Source organism: Eptatretus burgeri, chromosome 10, assembly GCF_056783735.1.
Source record: "Eptatretus burgeri isolate ZD-2024b chromosome 10, Ebu_testis_v1, whole genome shotgun sequence".
NCBI lineage: Eukaryota > Metazoa > Chordata > Myxini > Myxiniformes > Myxinidae > Eptatretus > Eptatretus burgeri.
The window spans coordinates 16831949-16851299 of record NC_140970.1 but is presented as its reverse complement, the minus strand read 5'-3'; the positions used below and the strand labels follow the sequence as shown (position 1 = coordinate 16851299).

At 43.2% G+C, this 19351-nt stretch overlaps 1 protein-coding gene across 4 annotated transcripts in view; it reads right to left on the bottom strand.

Moving 5' to 3' along the window:
- The window catches only part of LOC147017998 (testican-2-like), a 61552-nt gene that overhangs the window by 595 nt on the left and 41606 nt on the right, over positions 1-19351 (bottom strand). For all 4 annotated transcript variants that reach the window (XM_085897155.1, XM_085897154.1, XM_085897156.1 and 1 more), the window contains exons 6-10: positions 16447-16569; positions 14376-14612; positions 13963-14025; positions 8598-8735; positions 1-891 (exon numbers count right to left, since the gene is read on the bottom strand). The exon at positions 1-891 is cut by the window's left edge and continues 595 nt beyond it. In XM_085897155.1, coding sequence (XP_085753281.1) covers positions 680-891; positions 8598-8735; positions 13963-14025; positions 14376-14612; positions 16447-16569 — 773 coding nt within the window. In that variant the 3' untranslated portion in view covers positions 1-679. The remainder of the gene's footprint in view (positions 892-8597; positions 8736-13962; positions 14026-14375; positions 14613-16446; positions 16570-19351) is intronic.

The window sequence follows — 19351 nt, the reverse complement described above, 5'->3', positions numbered from 1 at the left end:
ATTTCACACTAGATTATATGATGCTCATCACATGAGACAAAGAACATTCCTGCTCACAAATGCACGCTTCTGACATCAATCAACTGTCCATAGCCATTGTGTTTATGAAGAGATTAAAAACAAACAAAAAAAGCAGAGGTGGATAGATTGTTTTAGGGTTTAACTAGCCAGAAACTGAATGGGGGTAAAAAAGAGGGGGAAAAAGCTGACAGATGGATGGGAATCGAAGAGTTAAATTTAAAACCACTTTGGAATGGTACAGAAATTGAATGAACCCTATTGTAAATAGAGGGCACATTGGATTGTTTGTTACCGTCTGGAGTGATCTCTCTATACACATCGCTTCAATGCCAATAATCCATCTGTCTGAATTGTTTGTTCCTATTACAATGGTATTACGTGCAGTCATCAGTGTTCAAGTTGTCTAACGAATAATTAACCCTGTAAAATTCCTTCATTACACCTTACTCTGCAGTACAACGTTAAATGCAACAATTGCTTTCCTAATTTGAAATCCACCAGTGATCAGCATTCTTTATGAGCATTAAATGGGGAATTCCTTCCCTGTGTTGCATTTTGCCTGTTTGCAGTTAGTAGTCTGCACAAAGTGAGAGGTTACCCTTCCAGCTTTCAACTTTCCATCTTCACCCTTCTGGTAAATCAACTCTTGTTGTTGCTACTACCAGATGTATCCACCCTCAACCTCTGCTTCAGACTCAACCTCTTCATCCTCTGAATCTTCCTCTGGTCCTTCCTCATATATCTCACGGCCAGCAGCCTCCACACTACGCCGTGCTTTGTGTCTCAGTTCCTCAGTCATCTCACCATCTGGTGCATCTTCTGCGTCTGACCAATCCCCACTTGCCCAATCACCAGATCCTTCATGATCTCCTGCGAAGCAGCACAAGGGTTGAGTAGTGAACACACTCATCATTCTGCTAATATGAATTTAACTTCTAAGATAACCACCAAAAAAATTCAAAATTATGTCATATTATTTCCTTCTTTGTTTGGCTACTTTATTATTCACAATGCATACAAACCAGCAGGAACCATAGCATGTATGCACCTGTTGTGATCTAGTTGAGGAAATCCCAGGGGATGTAGCTTCACATCTGGCTGAAAAAAGCAACATTAATGATTTGGATTCTTTGCTTCTGAAACCCAAATTGTTCTGAGAATTATAATGTCACTATTAAATTGGTGGTTCATAAAGGAAACCCAGCTGGCTTATTGACTTTCTTCAGGGAGAAGGTAATCTTCTTGCCCTGCCGAGTCTTGTCGACATATTATCGTTCATAATGACCTCTTGACAACTTGGGATGGGCACTAAAATGGTACCTAATGAAAAAGCAATGTGGCCCCACAATCCCACAAACCATATATATATATATATATATATATATATATATATATATATATATATATATATATATATATATATATATATATATATATATATATATATATATATATATATATATATATTTATTTATGCTTCTCCAAGCACTTCCATGGAAGTTACCTTATTTTACAGTGTATTATCACCAATGCTGTAAGAATATATGTTTTGTCATCCAACATTGGCAATTAGATTCAATAACTCAGTTACAGGTATCATAATAAAATACGCTATTTGGCATCTGTCTGTCTGTTTGACTGTTTTTTTTGAGCGTGATACATTCGGTCATTACTTATCCAATCTCAGCAAACTTGACAGGAGGACTAAGAGTGATGTGATGGAGGTTGAATCAACTTCGTTTGCCCCCCCCTCCCCAAGAGGGTAGAGGGAGAGCACTCGGGAGAGTGCAAAACCTCCGCCGCCAATACTGCTGGGTCACTCAAGTGAACCTTATATCTTATTCATTAAATATGATGTCAACAGTGCTGACAGTTATAGTTCTTTTCTCCAACATTTTTTTTTTGGGGGGGGGGGGGGGGTTGGAAATCACTTAAAACATGTAGAAATGCAAAAAAAAAAAAAATTTTCCCTAAATTTTTTTTTGGGTGTGGGGACCAAGTCCAAAATCTAATGGCATGATCCTTGGACCATATCTAACCCCCCCCCACCAAGTTTCGTCAAAATCCGTCGAGGAGTTTTTCCGTAATACTGTTCACAAACAAACAAACAAACAGAAAGGGGTGAAAACAGTAACCTCCGATCTTCGATGGCGGAGGTTAATAATAACAAATGATAATAGCATCCTTAGTGTAATTTACGGACTGGTGTTTGTGTTTGTTTGTCGCGCTACTCCGACAGTTGTGGTCTGATTACATCCCAACTTGCTACATGGGATCAGCATGACACCATTTAAAGTAAAGGCTTAAAAAAATCTTTTCCAGTAGTCTTGGGGTGGGAGGGATGTAAATTCTCGATGTAATTGTGTATCGTGTAACGCCACCTCCTGGGGGGGAGGGTATTACAAGTCTCCACCATTTACAGTGGAGTGTTCCCATCCCCACGTTTTCCAGTGCAGTGAGCTGTTTTGAATTACAAGCAGTCGGTGTGTTTTTGCTTCATGCACGTAACTTCATGGGTTATTATATATTTTTTGTCGACACAAAATGACCTCACACGTTTGATTTTTTTTTTTTTTGTATTTTTGTATATTTTGTTATATTTTTCACATACGAAAAGAAATTGTTTTTTTTTTTGCCTCACTAATTACCTCACAAATGTTCCCCGCCCAGAGAGCGTTTCGGTGCCATTTTGGGCGCATCCTCCAACACAGTGACGACGCAGTTTGGTGACCTTCAAGCAACTGAGACCATCTGCTGGACCCGAAGCTAAGTGCTGAAATAAAGGAGTGATTTTTCCTTGTTTTATTCTATCCCCTTTTTATAGCGCGGCGACATCGCGCTGTTATATAATTGGCTCTTCTGTCCTGTGTCTTCTGTCATGTCTTTTGTCACACTTATGGCCGCGTACGTCCCTTTGATCTGATGGCTATAAATAGAAATTTGTCCAACGTCACAACTCTTCCCATCATGCATGCTAATTCACCTTGTCTACATTAACATTTTATAACTGCAAAATTGTTTCATCATTCTTAACCTAGACTTTTACTGCCCCCAGCCGCGCAATATCGAAGTATTCGCTTCTTGTTTGTATTTGAGTCAGTGTGGAGGCACCTCAAAATTAAATGTAAGTTACGTCACTTCTTGATTCATTTCCTATATAATTGTTGCTTTTTCTGTTGATTAAATCATTATTTATTTAAGTTGCTAGTGTCTGTATCTTTAGTGGGAAAGAGAGTAAAACCCCTGTGCTACCATACTGGTGAAGCGCCGAGCTGTTTCTTTCCCGCGCGTGCCATAGTCTCCGAAAATCTTGGCTGTAAGCCTCCAAGGGAGAACTGTTTAGCCATCCATCCAGGTAGGGGCAGACCCACTGGACACGACAACATCAAATGAATATCCAGTTTCGTTTTGAGGTGAGTGAAGAATGCGTGCTTCACTCCTCCACAAGCTAAGTTCTGCTGATCAGATTATTTCTGCCTGTTGTTAGAATTCACCAAATTGTTAGTATCCTTCACTGCACCCCAAAAATATCAGAACTTCATATATGCACTCTTTGGTTACTTCTTTAGGAGATACTGGTGTTGCGGTTCTCGGAACCGCATGCATACAACAGATAGGTGTCCCAAGACAGTTATTCCATTATTATACGTGTAGATAGTCCCTTTACTTTTGTTTAGTGGGACAACAAGGGAGTACGTTGCGATGATCTAACAGCTGGGGTTGCTTAAATCATTTCATCCTTAATTTCGCCCCTACTCTTCTTTTTGTCTGATTATTCCTGAGGTAAATCAGCCACGTGCGCCTTCGCAGTAAGGTGGGGCATCATGGAGGCCAGCATGTGCGGCGCAGCTGTGAGGGAACTGCTGCACAGAGATCCTTGTTCCCGGGTAAGCCCTAAACCTGGCGTGTGCGGTGAGTCATGTGGTACACTTTGTGGTGCGGGAGTATCGACTCGAGCTTCCGATAATCTGGGGAAGATTGCCGGTTGCATTAAAAAGACATGCAAATGAATACCTCCTAAGAGGCTGCACGAATGGTGTTTTTCACAATACAGGAAACACGGCCAGCACGACGCCCACGCTGCACAAGATGCGTACGGAGGCCGATAAAGACGACTCCATGCCATGTTGGGCAGGATACGAGCGTGCGGAGTAGAAGCGGCTTGTTCCTTTTCAACCTCAATATCTGACACATATTGGTGTTCACCCCACGCACACACTAGCGGAGCCGTGTGAACTCGAGCGCTGGCCACGTGCGTAATGGCCGAACCACGCGCACTGTATGGAATGTGCTCGAAAGCAGACACGTACGCCGCTCGCAAAACATGCATGGATTCATCCATAATGATGTAACTTTGGCCCTCGCTGGCAACAGTGGATTCTCCACGGATGGTGAACTTCTCGTCTCTACAGCCAGCGAAGCTGCGATCAAGCCGGGAAACGTACAGTGCGAGCCACGTTGGCGCGCGTGGAGCGAGCGCGTTGATCGACGCTGATCGAACGCCCGAGCGGGCATGCGGGACCCTCGACCGGTCTTTCGGGCACGCCTGGGGGTTTTTGCAAGACGATTCACGTGCCAATTTCAGTGTGGGCGATTCATGTCATCTCGTGGGGTCGGAGCATAATATTCCCACTGTCTGGGATGCCTTTGCCGGAAACGAAGTGAGGCGGTTTCCTGCCAAAGTTGGCGGGCCATGTGAGGGGTTGGGGCCAATCGGAGCGCCCATGTTTCGATTCGGCATGTCCCCTCCCCCCACACGGCATGCCCTATAAAGGTTGGAGCAGTTCCTGCACCTTTCTCTTTCTCTCTCTCCGCCTCTCTCCCGCTCTAGCCTCGCCTCATCGACACCTCCACAACCCGCCACCTGCTGTCGGACTCCACCTCCTCATCTCCACCCACATGACGTTGACCACACCCACCTACCTGGTCCCACCTGCCACTCCATCCTCGCACTCTGGACTCCGCCCCTTCTCCACTGAAGCTCCTCCTTCACGAACAAGGTCTCCAAACATGTGGCTGAATCCAGAGATGACGCGCCCACTGTCGGGTACCGCACCACAGAGCATCCCCCCCACCCCTCCGAAATGTATTGGTGGCGCATTGTGCTATCAAGCACAAAGGTACCAAGATCAAAGCCTCAACTCCCGTCCCTTCCTGGTTGCATCCTCCCTTCCTCCCTTTCTCTTCATCGGGGTGTGTGTGTGTGTGTGTGTGTGTGTGTGTGTGTGTGTGTGTGTGTGTGTGTGTGTGTGTGTGCGTGCGTGCTGGCGCCTGTCTGCTTAAGTAAGACTGCAGAATATCGTTATCATTATTATTGTTATTAATTTCACGTTAAGGGTCTGTGTCTCCTTTTGTAAGTTGCCTGTTTATTTGCTGCATCACACCTCTCTCCCCCATCTCTGCACAACACACCCCAATAAATCTTTATCGTACCACATACCTTTCCTCTCCCACTGTAAATAAATTATTATTTGGAATGTTCCCAGCTCGTCTTTGTGGTTTCTTTCATTGATTCAGCATGGTCCGAATCCGAGCTTAGCCGGGACTTTATTCCCAATGATCTGTTCCTTTTAGCCGGTACGTCCTTGGCAGTGTCGCTCGGCTGCATCCGATCCGGAAAAGTGATCCGATCCGGTAGAGTGATCCGGTTGGGACAAGGCGTACCGAGGGCGTGTTCCCGGTAATTAAATCAAGTGATTAATTCGGTAACCCGATTAACCCATAGACGGGAGGACCCTAGGTCACGCGGTTGAGTTATTGGCGTCCACGGTCGGTTAAGCGACCCGCCGCGTCATGGAATTATCCGTGTGCGACGGCCGACAATTCCGGGGAGTCTGGTGGGAAACGAGATCGCTTCCCCCACCTCGTGGTCTTCTCACCCGACCCCCCGGCACGCAACACTAGCACATTACCCGCAAGGTGATTGTGTCACCCTCCCCCCCACCTCCCTCGACAGTGGCACGCGCGCGCGCACACACGCGCGCGCACACACGCGCGCGCGCACACACGCGCGCGCACGCACGCGCACACACGCGCGCGCACACACGCGCACACACGCGCGCGCACACACGCGCACACACGCGCGCGCACACACGCGCACGCACGCACGCGCACACACGCGCGCGCACGCACGCACGCGCACGCACACACGCGCACACACGCGCGCGCACACACGCGCGCGCACACACGCGCGCGCACACGCGCGCGCACACGCGCGCACACACGCGCGCACACACGCGCGCACACACACACACACACACACACACACTTCTGACAACTCCTCAACAAAAAAGCCTCACCCTTCCCCTCCCAACCCTAAGGCATCAATCCCCTCCCCACACTCAAGCCTTCAACCCCCACCACATCCACCCCACCAAAAGTCCTCAACCCCTACCCTCCTTTCAAAGTTGTCCCATCTTTACTCTCACCCTCCTCCTGCTCGTAAAAGCAATTTGGCACTCCCATATCAAAATAGCAGAATATGTAATGTTTTCGGATCCCCTGTCATGCTGTCACCGATTTCACAGAAACCAGTCACAATTTTAAGAGAAAATAATTGGAAATAATAGCAAACCTGCATAACCTCTGCAGTAAAAGCATTGTTTGAGAGAAAGGGTTCTAAAGGGTAATTCTAAATGGTTGCAAAGGATAATTTCTAAAGGGTTCTAAAGGATCCAAAAGGTAATTCTAAAGGGTTCCTAAATTGGCAGCGGCCATAGTTTAAAAATTGTGGATGGAGTTAGGCGAACTGTCCAACCAATGGGTGGAACTCGCAAGCACGCATGGCTCCTTCAACAGTACAGAATAGACAATAAGCTGCACATTATCTTTTTGGACTGCCCATCCACTTTTCTCTCTCTCCCTCTCCCTCTCCCCCCTCCTTTCCCCCCTCCCTCCCCACCCCCCACGATCCCCCATCATCCTTATCGTCATTCCTATATATCTCTCAATACAACCCATTCTTATTCATCCTCATCCTTATTCATCTAATTCATATGAAAAAAACACAACTCGCTTTGCTCCTTCCACCATAATTACTCTGATCTCACAACCTCACCCTTCTCTTAGTTGGAAATGGTTGTTTTCTTTTCCTCCTTTTATTATCTCACATTATTCACGTCATGTGACTGCACTGCCTGCTCACACAATTAACCGCCCTTGTGAGTCACGGCCAATCTTTTGCTTCTTTGTCCTCTTCCTCTCCCTGTTCCTTCAACTTTTTCACATCCTCCCACCATCCATAATAAACTCCTCCTCTTCTTCTTTCAGCTGCTCCCGTTAGGGGTCGCCACAGCGGATCATCGGATCATCCGTATGATCCGCATAGTGATTTGGCACATGTTTTACGCCGGATGCCCTTCCTGACGCAACCCTGGTCGCCTCTTACGACACAGGGATATGGTACACCTATTTTAACCGGAGTATACACCGGCCCAGTACACTGGTACTCACTTCGCCGACCTCGGAAGGATGACAGGCTGAGTCAACCCCCCTGGTGTATTAATTCAGTGGCCCAACGGGGCTTGAACTCAGGACCTTTTGGATCCCAAGCCACTGCCCGAACCACTGCGCCAACACCAGGCTATACCATCCATAATAAACAAAACTACAAAATATATATATATATTAGCTGAAATACCCGGTAATACCCGGGAAATTTGCCCTATTTTCCTCACGCTAGTTAGACTGAGACATTAGTTGTATGGAGAAAATTAGGAAGGCTTCTTTTATTCCTCAGATTTATGGAAGGAAGGCTTTATGCTGCCGTAATCCTCAGAGAGGTCATAGTTGAAGGCGGCCTTGTCTTGAGCCACTCAATGTTCCTAGCAGCAGTGGAAACTGTCCTTGATATCCTGCCAAAACCCGGACCTAGAAAGCTGTAACGTGAGTTTTGTGCTTCTCTCGCCAGTCGGTGTGACGCTCTATTTACAGTTAAGCGACGCTCTCTATCTGCAGCCGACTCTGCTTGCCTGGCTCGTTCATGAGCAGATATATCAGCAGTAAGACGACTCTCTCTCTCCACAGCTGACTCCGCTTGCCTGGCTCTTTCATGAGCAGATCTATCAGCAGTTAGCTGTTGCCGTGCGCGTGCAGTTCGAGAATTCAAATCACAGGAGGAGAATGTGTATGTTTAAAAAGTCAACAAATATGAACATTTTGTATTTCAAAAAACCCTTGCGTTTTTAACCATGAAGCCTTTTGTTACGATTAATACGTAACATCCTTTTTGAATGTTAATACGTAACCATGAAGCCGGCGCACTATTTGAAAGTTTTTTTTTTCATGGAATTTTTTTTTTAAAGATATATTTTTTTCATTTTTATGGAAAGCCACTTAGCGCATCCTGGAGCTGAATGTTAGGTCTATATGTGTGTAAAGTTTCATCAAGATCGGTTTACTGGTCTAGGAGCTTATTGGTTACAAACAAAAAGACAGACAGACAGACAGACAAACAGACAGAAGGACTGCCATTTATATAGTAGATATATGTTCCAGGGGCTTGTTGCTAAAAATATTAACATGCACAAGAAACAAGAAGGTTGTTGAGAGATGAGAGTTTTGTGTGAAAGACTGACCACAGATGGGGGTCGATTGGACCCGAGAGCCTGTGAGTTCCCGACCATAGCGATCAGCACACCAACATGGAGTACCCATCACATCACACTGTACAGCCCGGAAGTACCCATCTTCATCACAGCTGGGTGTTGGGATGTCTTTAAATGAAAAGCAAGGGTCTCAAGTTAGTATAGATGGGTTATCAAATCAAGTTCAATATCACAGTAATTTATAAGAGTACTATTGCTTCATAACTATACAAGAATTCAAGTTTCATTATTATGGTCTTTCATACATACTCAGCAATTTAGAAGTTGAAGAATTTACAAGAATTCAACTATTCACAACTGGTTTTATACCCAACAATTTAGTGTTACACTCAGATTATCCTGAGGGTATTAATAGTCAACCATTACGTGTAGATTGGTGCCAGATACAGAACAGAACAGACCAGGCCAGCAGGCAGATTAACTCTTCCCTGAAGGTCATTAATGAGCTACAAGGATTTAACAAGAATCTAAAAGGAATATGGTGATTGGTTTGAGATGAGCTCAGTTTCTAGATCCTTCAAATTTAAATACTGAAAACCGCTGCCTTCAGAGGAACCCACAATCTCTTGGATGTTCATCTAATGCCCTTCTCCCATTCGACCATAAAAGATGACTCTCAACTCATTTCAGCAACAAAACCACTTCGCAACTTACTCATGCAATAACGAGGTTGTTTGCAAGTTATTATTGAGTGAAGCCCACACAGTTATAACGAATTTACCAAGAGATATGTGATTCCACATTCCGTGGATATAATTCAGTTGGTTGTGGGTTATGTGGAATTTATTTTCTTTTTACCTGCAACGTGTGGCAGGTCTCCAAGAGCTCCTTAAAATGTGCACCCATTGGTCAAACAGCTGCCAGACCCCACGCACATTTGTCGCTTGACTCCACCCATCATGGCACCCAGCCAAAATAATATGGTCGCCATCTTAGTTTTCTGATGGGCCTCTGGTGATCATACACTGCCTGGGTTTATTGCATCACATTTCCATTGGCTTTGTTAGGGTCAAGTGTTACTCACGATGAGGGTCCCCATAAAATGTAATCACATGTCGAATAAAAATTATTAATACAGTTTCATCAAGCCCATCAGTATGCATGGTACGCGCCTCCCTAAATCCTTTCCTGTGAAAATTTTGTTAAACATCATCCGATTTCCATCGGCTTTTTTTACTCCCGATGCGGTCTGCATGCGTCTTTTGTTACCTCTTCCACAACTGAGCAAAATGTGCTTCACTCATGATTAAAAATGTACCACCACCTGGCGAAGGTTGTCTGCTCAATTTACGTGTTCTTTTTGAAAGTTTTCCCCATCAACTTTTGTGTATAATTTATTTGTTCTACGTAAAATAAAAGCATGAATGAGAGGTCACCACGTCCGTCTGTAATTTGCGAATGCATAGTGGCCGTTCAAAAAAGATGTGACACTCAATGGGTGCGGGGAAGTGGGGTGGGTGGAGGGTGTACATCCAAACGTTATGGAGCATTGCAGGAGGTTTGGGGAGGGGGGGGCGGTGTTGGCAGTGGCGTTAAGACATGCTATTAACCAATGACTATTTTGTTGACCTCCATAATAATCACAGTTTTTGCATTCACCTCTTACATAATAAAAACGACTTAAAATAATTTGGGGAAAATTGTAGCGTGTGGGACTGTATTGCATTTTTTCACCGCTTGAAACATAAATTTTCAACGTTACATTTTCAGAGAGAGGAGAGGAAAGCGATTTTACTCGGAAAATTTCAACAGGATATCGATTGTTAGCATTTGGAAGTCAATTTAGGAGTGGTGAAGAAAAAAAAATGCAGTCAACCTCACTTGGAGAAATCTCGGGGCTGAAAGTGAAGTTGCCAATTTTGCAGAAAAGAGTTGTCAACCATACATATGCAATATAATGGACATACTTAGCATTCGTTTTGTACAAAAAAATAATTTTTGAACATGTTAACATGTATTTTTGGCGAATTTTAGACACTAGAAACACCCGCTCTCCACAGGAGCATAATACCCCTCTTCCTTTACCGCTCCCACCCCTCTCCCTCGTGGGGTGGCATCAGGGGGAATTATTGTTTCACAAGTTGTGACCACAGTGCTGTCATTCCTGTTCTTTTAAGAATAGAGAGAGGATATGCCAGTGTGACAGAACATGGTTTGAGAACACAGGCACTGACGCTTCCTGTTTTCTGACTGACACGATAAGTTAAAGAGAATGAAACTCCTCCAGGAGATGACCGTGAGATTAGTTATTTACATTCATTTGGTGATCATTCCAGAGTGACAGGGTGAGACAGATTTGTCAGGGTTGAAAGACATGTATCATTTGTCAGACTCAAATCTATTAAATTCCAGATCAGAAGAGAGCGACAAAGCAGCTGCATGCTTTCGGTGTGATGGGGGTACTGGACGATACAAGGTAAAGTAAAGTCATCTTCAAAGAGCAACTGAGGGTTTTCCAGAACATCAGAATGGTATTTTATTTTATGTATACGATAATGTATATTATAAGTATTATATTGTTACAGATCTGGCCGAGGGTGTAAAATGGGACATAGATTAGAATAGTTATTTTATAATACAGTTCAGCATAAGTGCAATGTAATTCCTATAATTAAATAAAAGTTGTCTGGCATGTGTTTGGAAGGATCCAGTTGCCCCGCCCAAAATGTCTGTGTCTGTGCCCCCGCCTTTCCCCCCCTCGGTGCATCCTTGAACCTCCCCGTTTTAATCTGTCATCGTATGGTCTTTTCTTCCGAGTTTAGAGCCAATTAGCGTGGCCCACGGGCTTGATTGTGGGATCGGTGTGAGGACATGAGACAGGGCACAGACATGACCGTATATGGGTCTCCAGCATACTTAAGGAAGGCAGACCAAACGTAAAGTGGAATTTTCCAGCTTTCCTCGCCAATCAGTGCAGGCTATTGATCATTGCCTGATGGGCATGTCTGCCAATGGGCATGCGCCACGGGTGGTCCAACATGTCCTGCAGGACTGTATATAAGCCCACACACCATGCTGGTTTGTGCTGGTCTTCTTGGTGGTGCTGCTTGCTTAGCTATCCCAGTTGGTTCCATCTTTACCATGGCGTATTGTTCCAATGCCTACTCCCTCTTTCATGGTTCCAGCACCGGATTTAGTGCATGGCAGAATGGGCAGTTGCCCAGGGGCCTCCACAAAACTGTTTTTGCTGTATCTGCAGGCATATTATATATTCTAAAATACTCAATAAATACATTATATGATGCAGATTTCTGTTCCAAATGACATAAAGTTGTGTTTTGCTCAGAAATCCAAATTTTAGGAAGTAGGGGGAGTGAAAACTATTGTCATCGGATGACCGGTCAATCACTGCCCAGGTGCCTCCAGTCTTAAACTGCCCATGGGCCTCCACAGTCCTAAATCTGGTGATGCATGGTTCTTTCCTGCTGTGCCATGGTTCCTGCCCAGAACTACATGGTTTGGTGGTGTGTTGTCGTCTGCGGTATGGCTAATCGCATAAATGCTGGTGCATGGTGAGTGTGGTTGAGGACAGGCCGAACCAAGACTCACTTCTTATTCGAAAGCAGCGGGTGGGGAGCAGGTTTTCTTTGATCTCTGTCTCCTTTTCTTTCTCTGTGTGTCTTGTTACCAAGTGCATGCGTTCAAATATTTGATTAAGTCCACCGTGCTCCCGAGGATGTGCTGGGGCATTTATTTTATAATTAATTTGTTGCAGTTCTGATCGCCACTTCACAGCTGTGCTCTTCTGCTTCTTCTTCTTCCTCCCCCATATTCCCTGTATTAAACCCTGTATTGTTCTTGAGAACTTGTGCGTGGTCATTGGGAGTGGGCTCCATAGTGCATAGCAAATTGGCAGATGAACCTGTTAGACAGGCAGTTTAGGGTTTGCACTTAAGTACTTATAATGTGAATCGCTTGGCAGGCTCACTCGGCTAATTCTGGCAGGCAGATTCGCCGTATTTGTGCATCTGAGACACTGATTCACACCCAAATATCCCTGGTGTACGCTTAGACCTTTTCCACATCTACCAGCACGGTGGCGCGACGGCCTTTGAAGACTCGCGGCCATTACAATATGTATATTTTATGTATACAAGACTCCTCAGTACACAAGAACATTATATTTCTGGCAATTCCACCCTCATCTGCTCTCAAGAAAATGCAATCTTTCACAGTGACCTTGGATCCACTGAAAATTATTCCTACTGACAAATCTGCAATTTTAGAATTTGCAATCAGTTTTGACCGTCATATTCACAATACCTGTAAATCTACAATGTACCTTGTATTTTACAAAAATCCCTTCTTGTGTCGATTCGAAAACAGCTGCGACTTTGGTCTGCTTTTTAATCATTCCTCGCCTTGATTATTGTAACTCCCTATTTGTTGGTTTTCCTAAATTTTCCCTTCATAATCTTCGTTTGGTTCAGAATTTGCTGCAATAATGTTACACAATCAAGGAAATGAAATACTCCTTCAAATCAGCTCATTCTTATGGAGCTTCATTGGCTCCCTATTAACAATACAAGTTCCCTACAAAAAGGGACTTCAACGCAGGAGGAGGACATTCGGCTCATCAAGTGTGTGAAGTGGTTGCTATCAAATTGTTATTTTACGTGATCTATCTTTATTAAATGCTGAATGTCAGGCAAGGAAGCAGTACGTATCATTTCAAAAGTTTTTGGTACGACTCAGCCGGGGTTTGAATCACCAACCTCCCAGAATCAGTGTACACTCGAACTATTATGCCACAGAGTCTGATTATTTAACAACAAATAATATTAAAAAATAATGCTCATCACTCCATTGCTCAATCATGCACGCTGATCTTCTTTAGATTTATAACCCTGTACATTCTCTGCATTCTGAGCATCTTGGTCTCCTTGTGCATGACTGAAAACTGTCAGTGATCATGGTTTTTCTCATTATGCTCCCCAGCTTCCAAACTATGTTGGTGTTCATATTCACTCTGTTCCTCTCTCTTTGTTTTTGAAACCTTTTCAAAGACTGATCACAAAGACTTTTCAATGAACACAGGCTTTATAGTCAGCATTCTTCTTTGACTGTAGCTCTTGTCTCTCGGTTTTATTTAATTTTTCTCCTCAAAATTAGATTTTTACTTCTTAAAAAAAATTATCCACTTAAAGATTCTAATTAATTTAATTATTTCCTTTCATTCCCTATTAATTGTTTTGTGCCTTGCGATGGTCTTTCCATGAAAGATTCTAAATAAAAAAATAATTTAATTGATTGATTGATTTGTTATATATTTTCTAGTGCAAATGCATTTCAAGTAATTACTCTCAAATAAATTGACAAAAAAGTATGGTCTTACCAAGCAGCTTTTTCTCTGGCTGTTGCTGCATGATCCTTTCAACAGCCGCCAAGCATGGTGGCTCTGGAAGGAAATACATCGAAGCATTCTTTCAAAAACCCCCACCATCTTAGAATACATTGTGGGGATTTTTTTTGATGAAATTTTTGATGAGACCAGAGAGATATATAAAATATAAAGGAAGGTGACTTCCAAAATAACAGGACAATGTGTGCAATGTAAGGCCAACAGGTCTGAGATTAAAACCTGTCATTCATCTGCTATCTTGATGTTCTTGATAAAAAAAAACTATTGGTTTTACGAAAACTATTGATCTATGATTAGAGTCTCAACAAACCCAGGAAATGAAACATTACCACGATGTAGCAAGAGTATTTTGTGAGAAAGATAGCTGAAGTCTTGGTTTATCTTACTTGGTCGTTGGAAACATGAGCACCAGTCAGCAGGCGAAAGCGATGAGGGAAAGCCACTGTGCAGAGGTGTGGGATGGGCACATGATGTCATAAATGGAGCAATGCAGTGCTCATACTTGTCTCTCTGTAACCCGGATAGTTCTGCTGGACTGAGCATCTCGTCTCCATCACTGTCAAGTCGAGCGAACATCCATGCCAGTACACCTCCACAAGGCGCCATTAGCTGTGACTGTGGTGCTGTCAACATACCATTATGATGCAAGTCTGTATTTGAGATAGTTCAAAAGACAATTTGTTGAAATCACATAAAAATGTCACCCATACTCTCAGTACAGTATTTCCACTACAATAAGTGCAATTCAATGTGGATAAAACACTTTTCTAATAATGTGAATATTAAACCAATGACATTTCCCCATCTTAGGGAGTTACAATGATGAAACTTGTTATCAAAAGTTAAGAAAGGACTTATTATGATTACGTTTTAGTGCATGTATTGCAGAAGGTGCAGACTGAAGAGCATGAACAGAAAGTCATGAGCTCTGGTTAATTGTATGGTCATATATTTTCGTAACAGTTCCTTTTTCAAAAAGGCACATGTCTTCCTGTTGGTTACTACATAGGCAAGAGTTCAAATAACTGGTACACAGGTACTCGTGCATGGTAAAAAATACAAACTAGATGTGTACTTCAAAGATGCTAAGAAAGCTCAACAGCGTTCTTCCACAACAGAAGCTTTTGATGAAAGGTTTTCTCAGCTCGTGAAGGTAAGATTCTTCCATGATAATTCTGATATACTGTGATTTCTAAATTTAAGTCTACAAAATTAAGTTTATAAATTTTAACATTATAATTTGTAAGTTATATTACAAGTTCCAAGATTAAAAAAAAATTAGAACGACAGAAAACATGTGAGCGAAGAGGAAGAAGAGGAGGTTTTCTCAGCCATAGTGTAGTAGATAGTAGAAAAATCGTGCAAATTATGATACAAGCATCAAATTTGGCATTTCTGTTCTGCAGGGCTTTCTGATCAAATCTGCCTGCTTGGCCATTTGAAAATCCAAATTTTGAAAAATTTGCATTTTCAAATGGCCAATCAGGTAGATTTGATTAGAATCCCCTTGAGAAGAAATGTGCCAAATTTGATGCTTGTCTCATCATTTGCACGATTCCTATCAAAAATTGCTGTTATCTGCCCCACTGCAGTGCAGGTAAGATTCTTCTGTGACAATTCTGATAATTGATCGACTGTGATTTCAAAAATGAAGTGCACAAAATTGAGTTCATAAATTACAATAATATAATTTATGAGTTATATTGCAAGTTTATAACTCATAAGATTAAAAAAATATATCCAAGGAGAATGCGTGAGTGAAGAGGAACAAAAGCAGGTTCAGGAGCATCCGGAACAAAAAAAAAAGAGCACTTTGCGAGTGTCTCGTCTGGAGTGGACATTCTGAAAAAGCGCTTACAGAGGAGGAAGATGCATACAAAGCTGAGAGGCTCTTCAAAAAAGATCGGAGTGGTGCTTGGGAAAGCAGACAAGTGTGCTGGGAGCTGAGATTTTTTTTCCCCGTAAGTACCAAACCATTTCTAGTGGTACTCATTGGAGAACCAAATAAAAATATTACATGAATCCCTGCACATAGGCCTCCATGTATTGTCATAAGTTCAAGTTTCAGTGTATGTTTATGAATAAACAGCATATTTGTCTGCAAAGGCTAGTGTCGGTCTGCATCAGCAATCAAGGGATTCTACAGGAAATGTCAGCTTCATCTCGTTTCGCAAGGCGGTAAATATAAACTTATCAACTTTATTTAATAAAGTGCCATGTTACTGACGAAGTGACAAGTGATGGATAAGCACACCCACCTGCTTTTGAATGGCTATAGATTGAGAGACTTCAATAACTGTGGTGGTGCCCACATATATTCTTGGTACAAGAACAGATGAGGAAAAATTATAATGGGTGTGATAATTTTACTGCCACCAAAGCTCATGACTTTAATAATGAGAGCAGCAGAAATATCTTTAACATTTCGTAATGCATGCCCGGATGAATAAAACAAACTTTGTGATTGGTGTTTTGATCTGCTGGCCGGGCCCTGTAAAGCTTGGACATCTGAGTAAAGCACCGTAAACCAATCCTTCAACCTGGTGGCCACATCAAGGAAGTCTTCCACGGTACAAACTTCTGTAAAACAAATTGCAGAATAATAAAAAAGAAGCTCATGAAAGAGAGATTTCGATATGCATACACACAAATATATACAGTGTGTGTATATATATATATATATATATATATATATATATATATATATATATATATATATGAGGTCCATCTCAAAAGTAACGGGACTGAGCCTGCTGTGTGCTCCACTTACACAACTTGAATGAATTGGTTGCGTCACAGTCTTTCACAACATTCCAACAATATATATGATTGGTGATGGTTGACTGTACTCATTGTGTGATTTTTTTTTACAGGTCGTGCTTTACACGTTGTCTAGTACGAGTCGTGGCGCTCTGAGTCGTGAGCAGAGAGCCGATCTGAAGTTTCTTGCCAAGCTTGGCAAAACACCTTCTGAATCCTTCGCAATGCTGCAGCGAGTCTATGGGGAAGAAACGATGTCACGTACACGTGCATTTGAATGGCACAAGAGGTTCAAAGAGGGATGGGAGGAGGTTGAAGACGATCCATGGTCTGGAAGACCTTCATCGAGCAGAACGGCAGACAACATCGAGTGTGTGAAGCAGACCGTGCGCGCAGATCGTCGACTCATGGTGTGGATGATTGCTGAGGAACTTTCCATCAACAAGGACACTGTCTGGAGCATCATCACTGAAAATCTCGAAATGCACAAGGTGTGCGCAAAGATGGTCCCCAAGCTGTTGTCCAAGGACCAGAAACAGCAAAGAGTCACTGTCTGTCAAGACATTCTCGAGCGCCTCAAGGACAATCCAGACCTGCTCGGGAGAGTCATTACTGGCATTGAATTGTGGATATTCCAATACGATCCCGAGATCAAATGGCAGAGTCATCAGTGGAAAAGTCCAGCATCACCAAGACCAAAGAAAGAAAGGATGTCAAAGTCGAAGGTCAAGGTGATGCTCATTGCGTTTTTTGACATCAAGGGCATCGTCCACTTCGAGTTTCTACCACAGGGTCAAAGAGTGAATCAATACGTGTACAAGGAGATCCTCCGGCACCTCATAAGATCAGTCCGGGCCAAGAGGAGGGATCTGTGGGAGAACAATGCTTGGGTGCTCCACCATGACAACGTCCCTGCTCACAGTGCCCTGAGCATCCTGAGTTTCTGGCGGAGTGGAACTTGCCAACTCTGGAGCAACCCCCGTATTTGCCAGACTTGGCCCCTTGTGATTTTTTTTCCTATTCCCCAAGCTCAAGGGGGTGATCAAGGGGACCCAATTTCCTGATGTGGAGGCCATCAAAAGGGCTGTGACTACGGAGCTCCGGAGGATTTCAGAAGAAGCTTTCCGGGGGTGCATCGAAGCATCAAAGAGGATGGACAAGTGTGTGACTGGAGGGAAACTATTTTGAAGGGGACAAGCTGTGATTTCAATATATTTTTTGGAATAAAATTTGTCAAGTCAGTCCCGTTACTTTTCGACGGACTTCATACATACAGTTATGGTTCATAAAATTAGAATGTGGTGAGAAGCATGCATGCACTGAATAAATCAATCATTGATGATCAAGCGCTCAAGTTTCCTTTGACATCCGACATCTAAAGAAAGAATTAACAATATTCCCTCAAAGGTTTGTGAAATCATAAATACGTACTTTCAAAAAAGAACAATGATCATTTCAACACAAGGCAGCCTTCAAAATATGAGAATATCCATTTACTCATTCCACAAAATCAGAATAATTTGTGTTTTAGGCCAAAGGTCCTCAAAAGGCAGACCGCGGTTCACATCTGGACCTAATCAGCGGGCATCATCAGTCCGGAGCACGGAGCTAATCCGACCTAATCCCCCATCAATGGACTTTTTTTTGCATACATAGTCAAGCTCATGGAAGAGATAGAATACAGAACAGATGCGGATGCAACAGAACACAAGGAACAGTAAAAAGGAAGAAAATAATCTTTCTGAAGAAAATGAAGAAGAAGGAAGAAAGACGATTTAGATTGGAGTTATTGAGAAAAACGCAAAAATGCAGAATTAAATACGGGAAGTATTTGGCACACATGTACTCTGCCTAGCTCCTCCCAATCTCTACCACCCATGGCCGTGTTCCTCACTACTGATACTTTCAGAGAGAGATCGCGAGTGTGAGATTTGTCAGGATTGAAAGACATATTCCAAGTTTTTGATCAGCTTGTGATTTTGTCATTGTCTGAAGAGAGGGAAGTGGCTGCAAGCTGTCTGCATGAAGGATGAGGGATGTCACGGCAAAGGGTAGAGTCTACAGAAAATAGATAAAGGGGATTTTCCAGAGTCAGAGAGATAATTTATGAAGATCAGAACTCGCTCGGACTGAGCGCAGAACACCGCCTTCAGCACTTCAGCCTTGACAGGGAGAGGAGATGAAAGGATTTCATTGAGAGTCACATGTTGCCAACGAGAGTGGAGGAAGTTTGTTGGCCACGTGTGGAGTTGGCCTTGGATGCCATGATAATCACTGTTTGCATTGCTAAGGGCCAAAAGAGGAAACTAAAGGACAAGGGGAAGGGATAACATCAAAAAGGAATGAAAAAAATTAAATAGAGGGAAAAATATGAGCATTCAGATGTGATGGCAGATGTTGAGAAGGAATGGCATGAGGGGTGTGAGCCACAAAGAGCACGTTGGGGGAGTGGTGACTGTTATCAGCCACAGTTACTGTGTTATCAGCCACAGTTCTTGGGTCAAAACTAAGATCCAGCCTTTCGGTGACATCTTGGATGCTGCTGTCCTGTCTGTGTCTGTTTGTGGTGAGGATGTTGAGGTCGTGGAGAGATTCACTTACC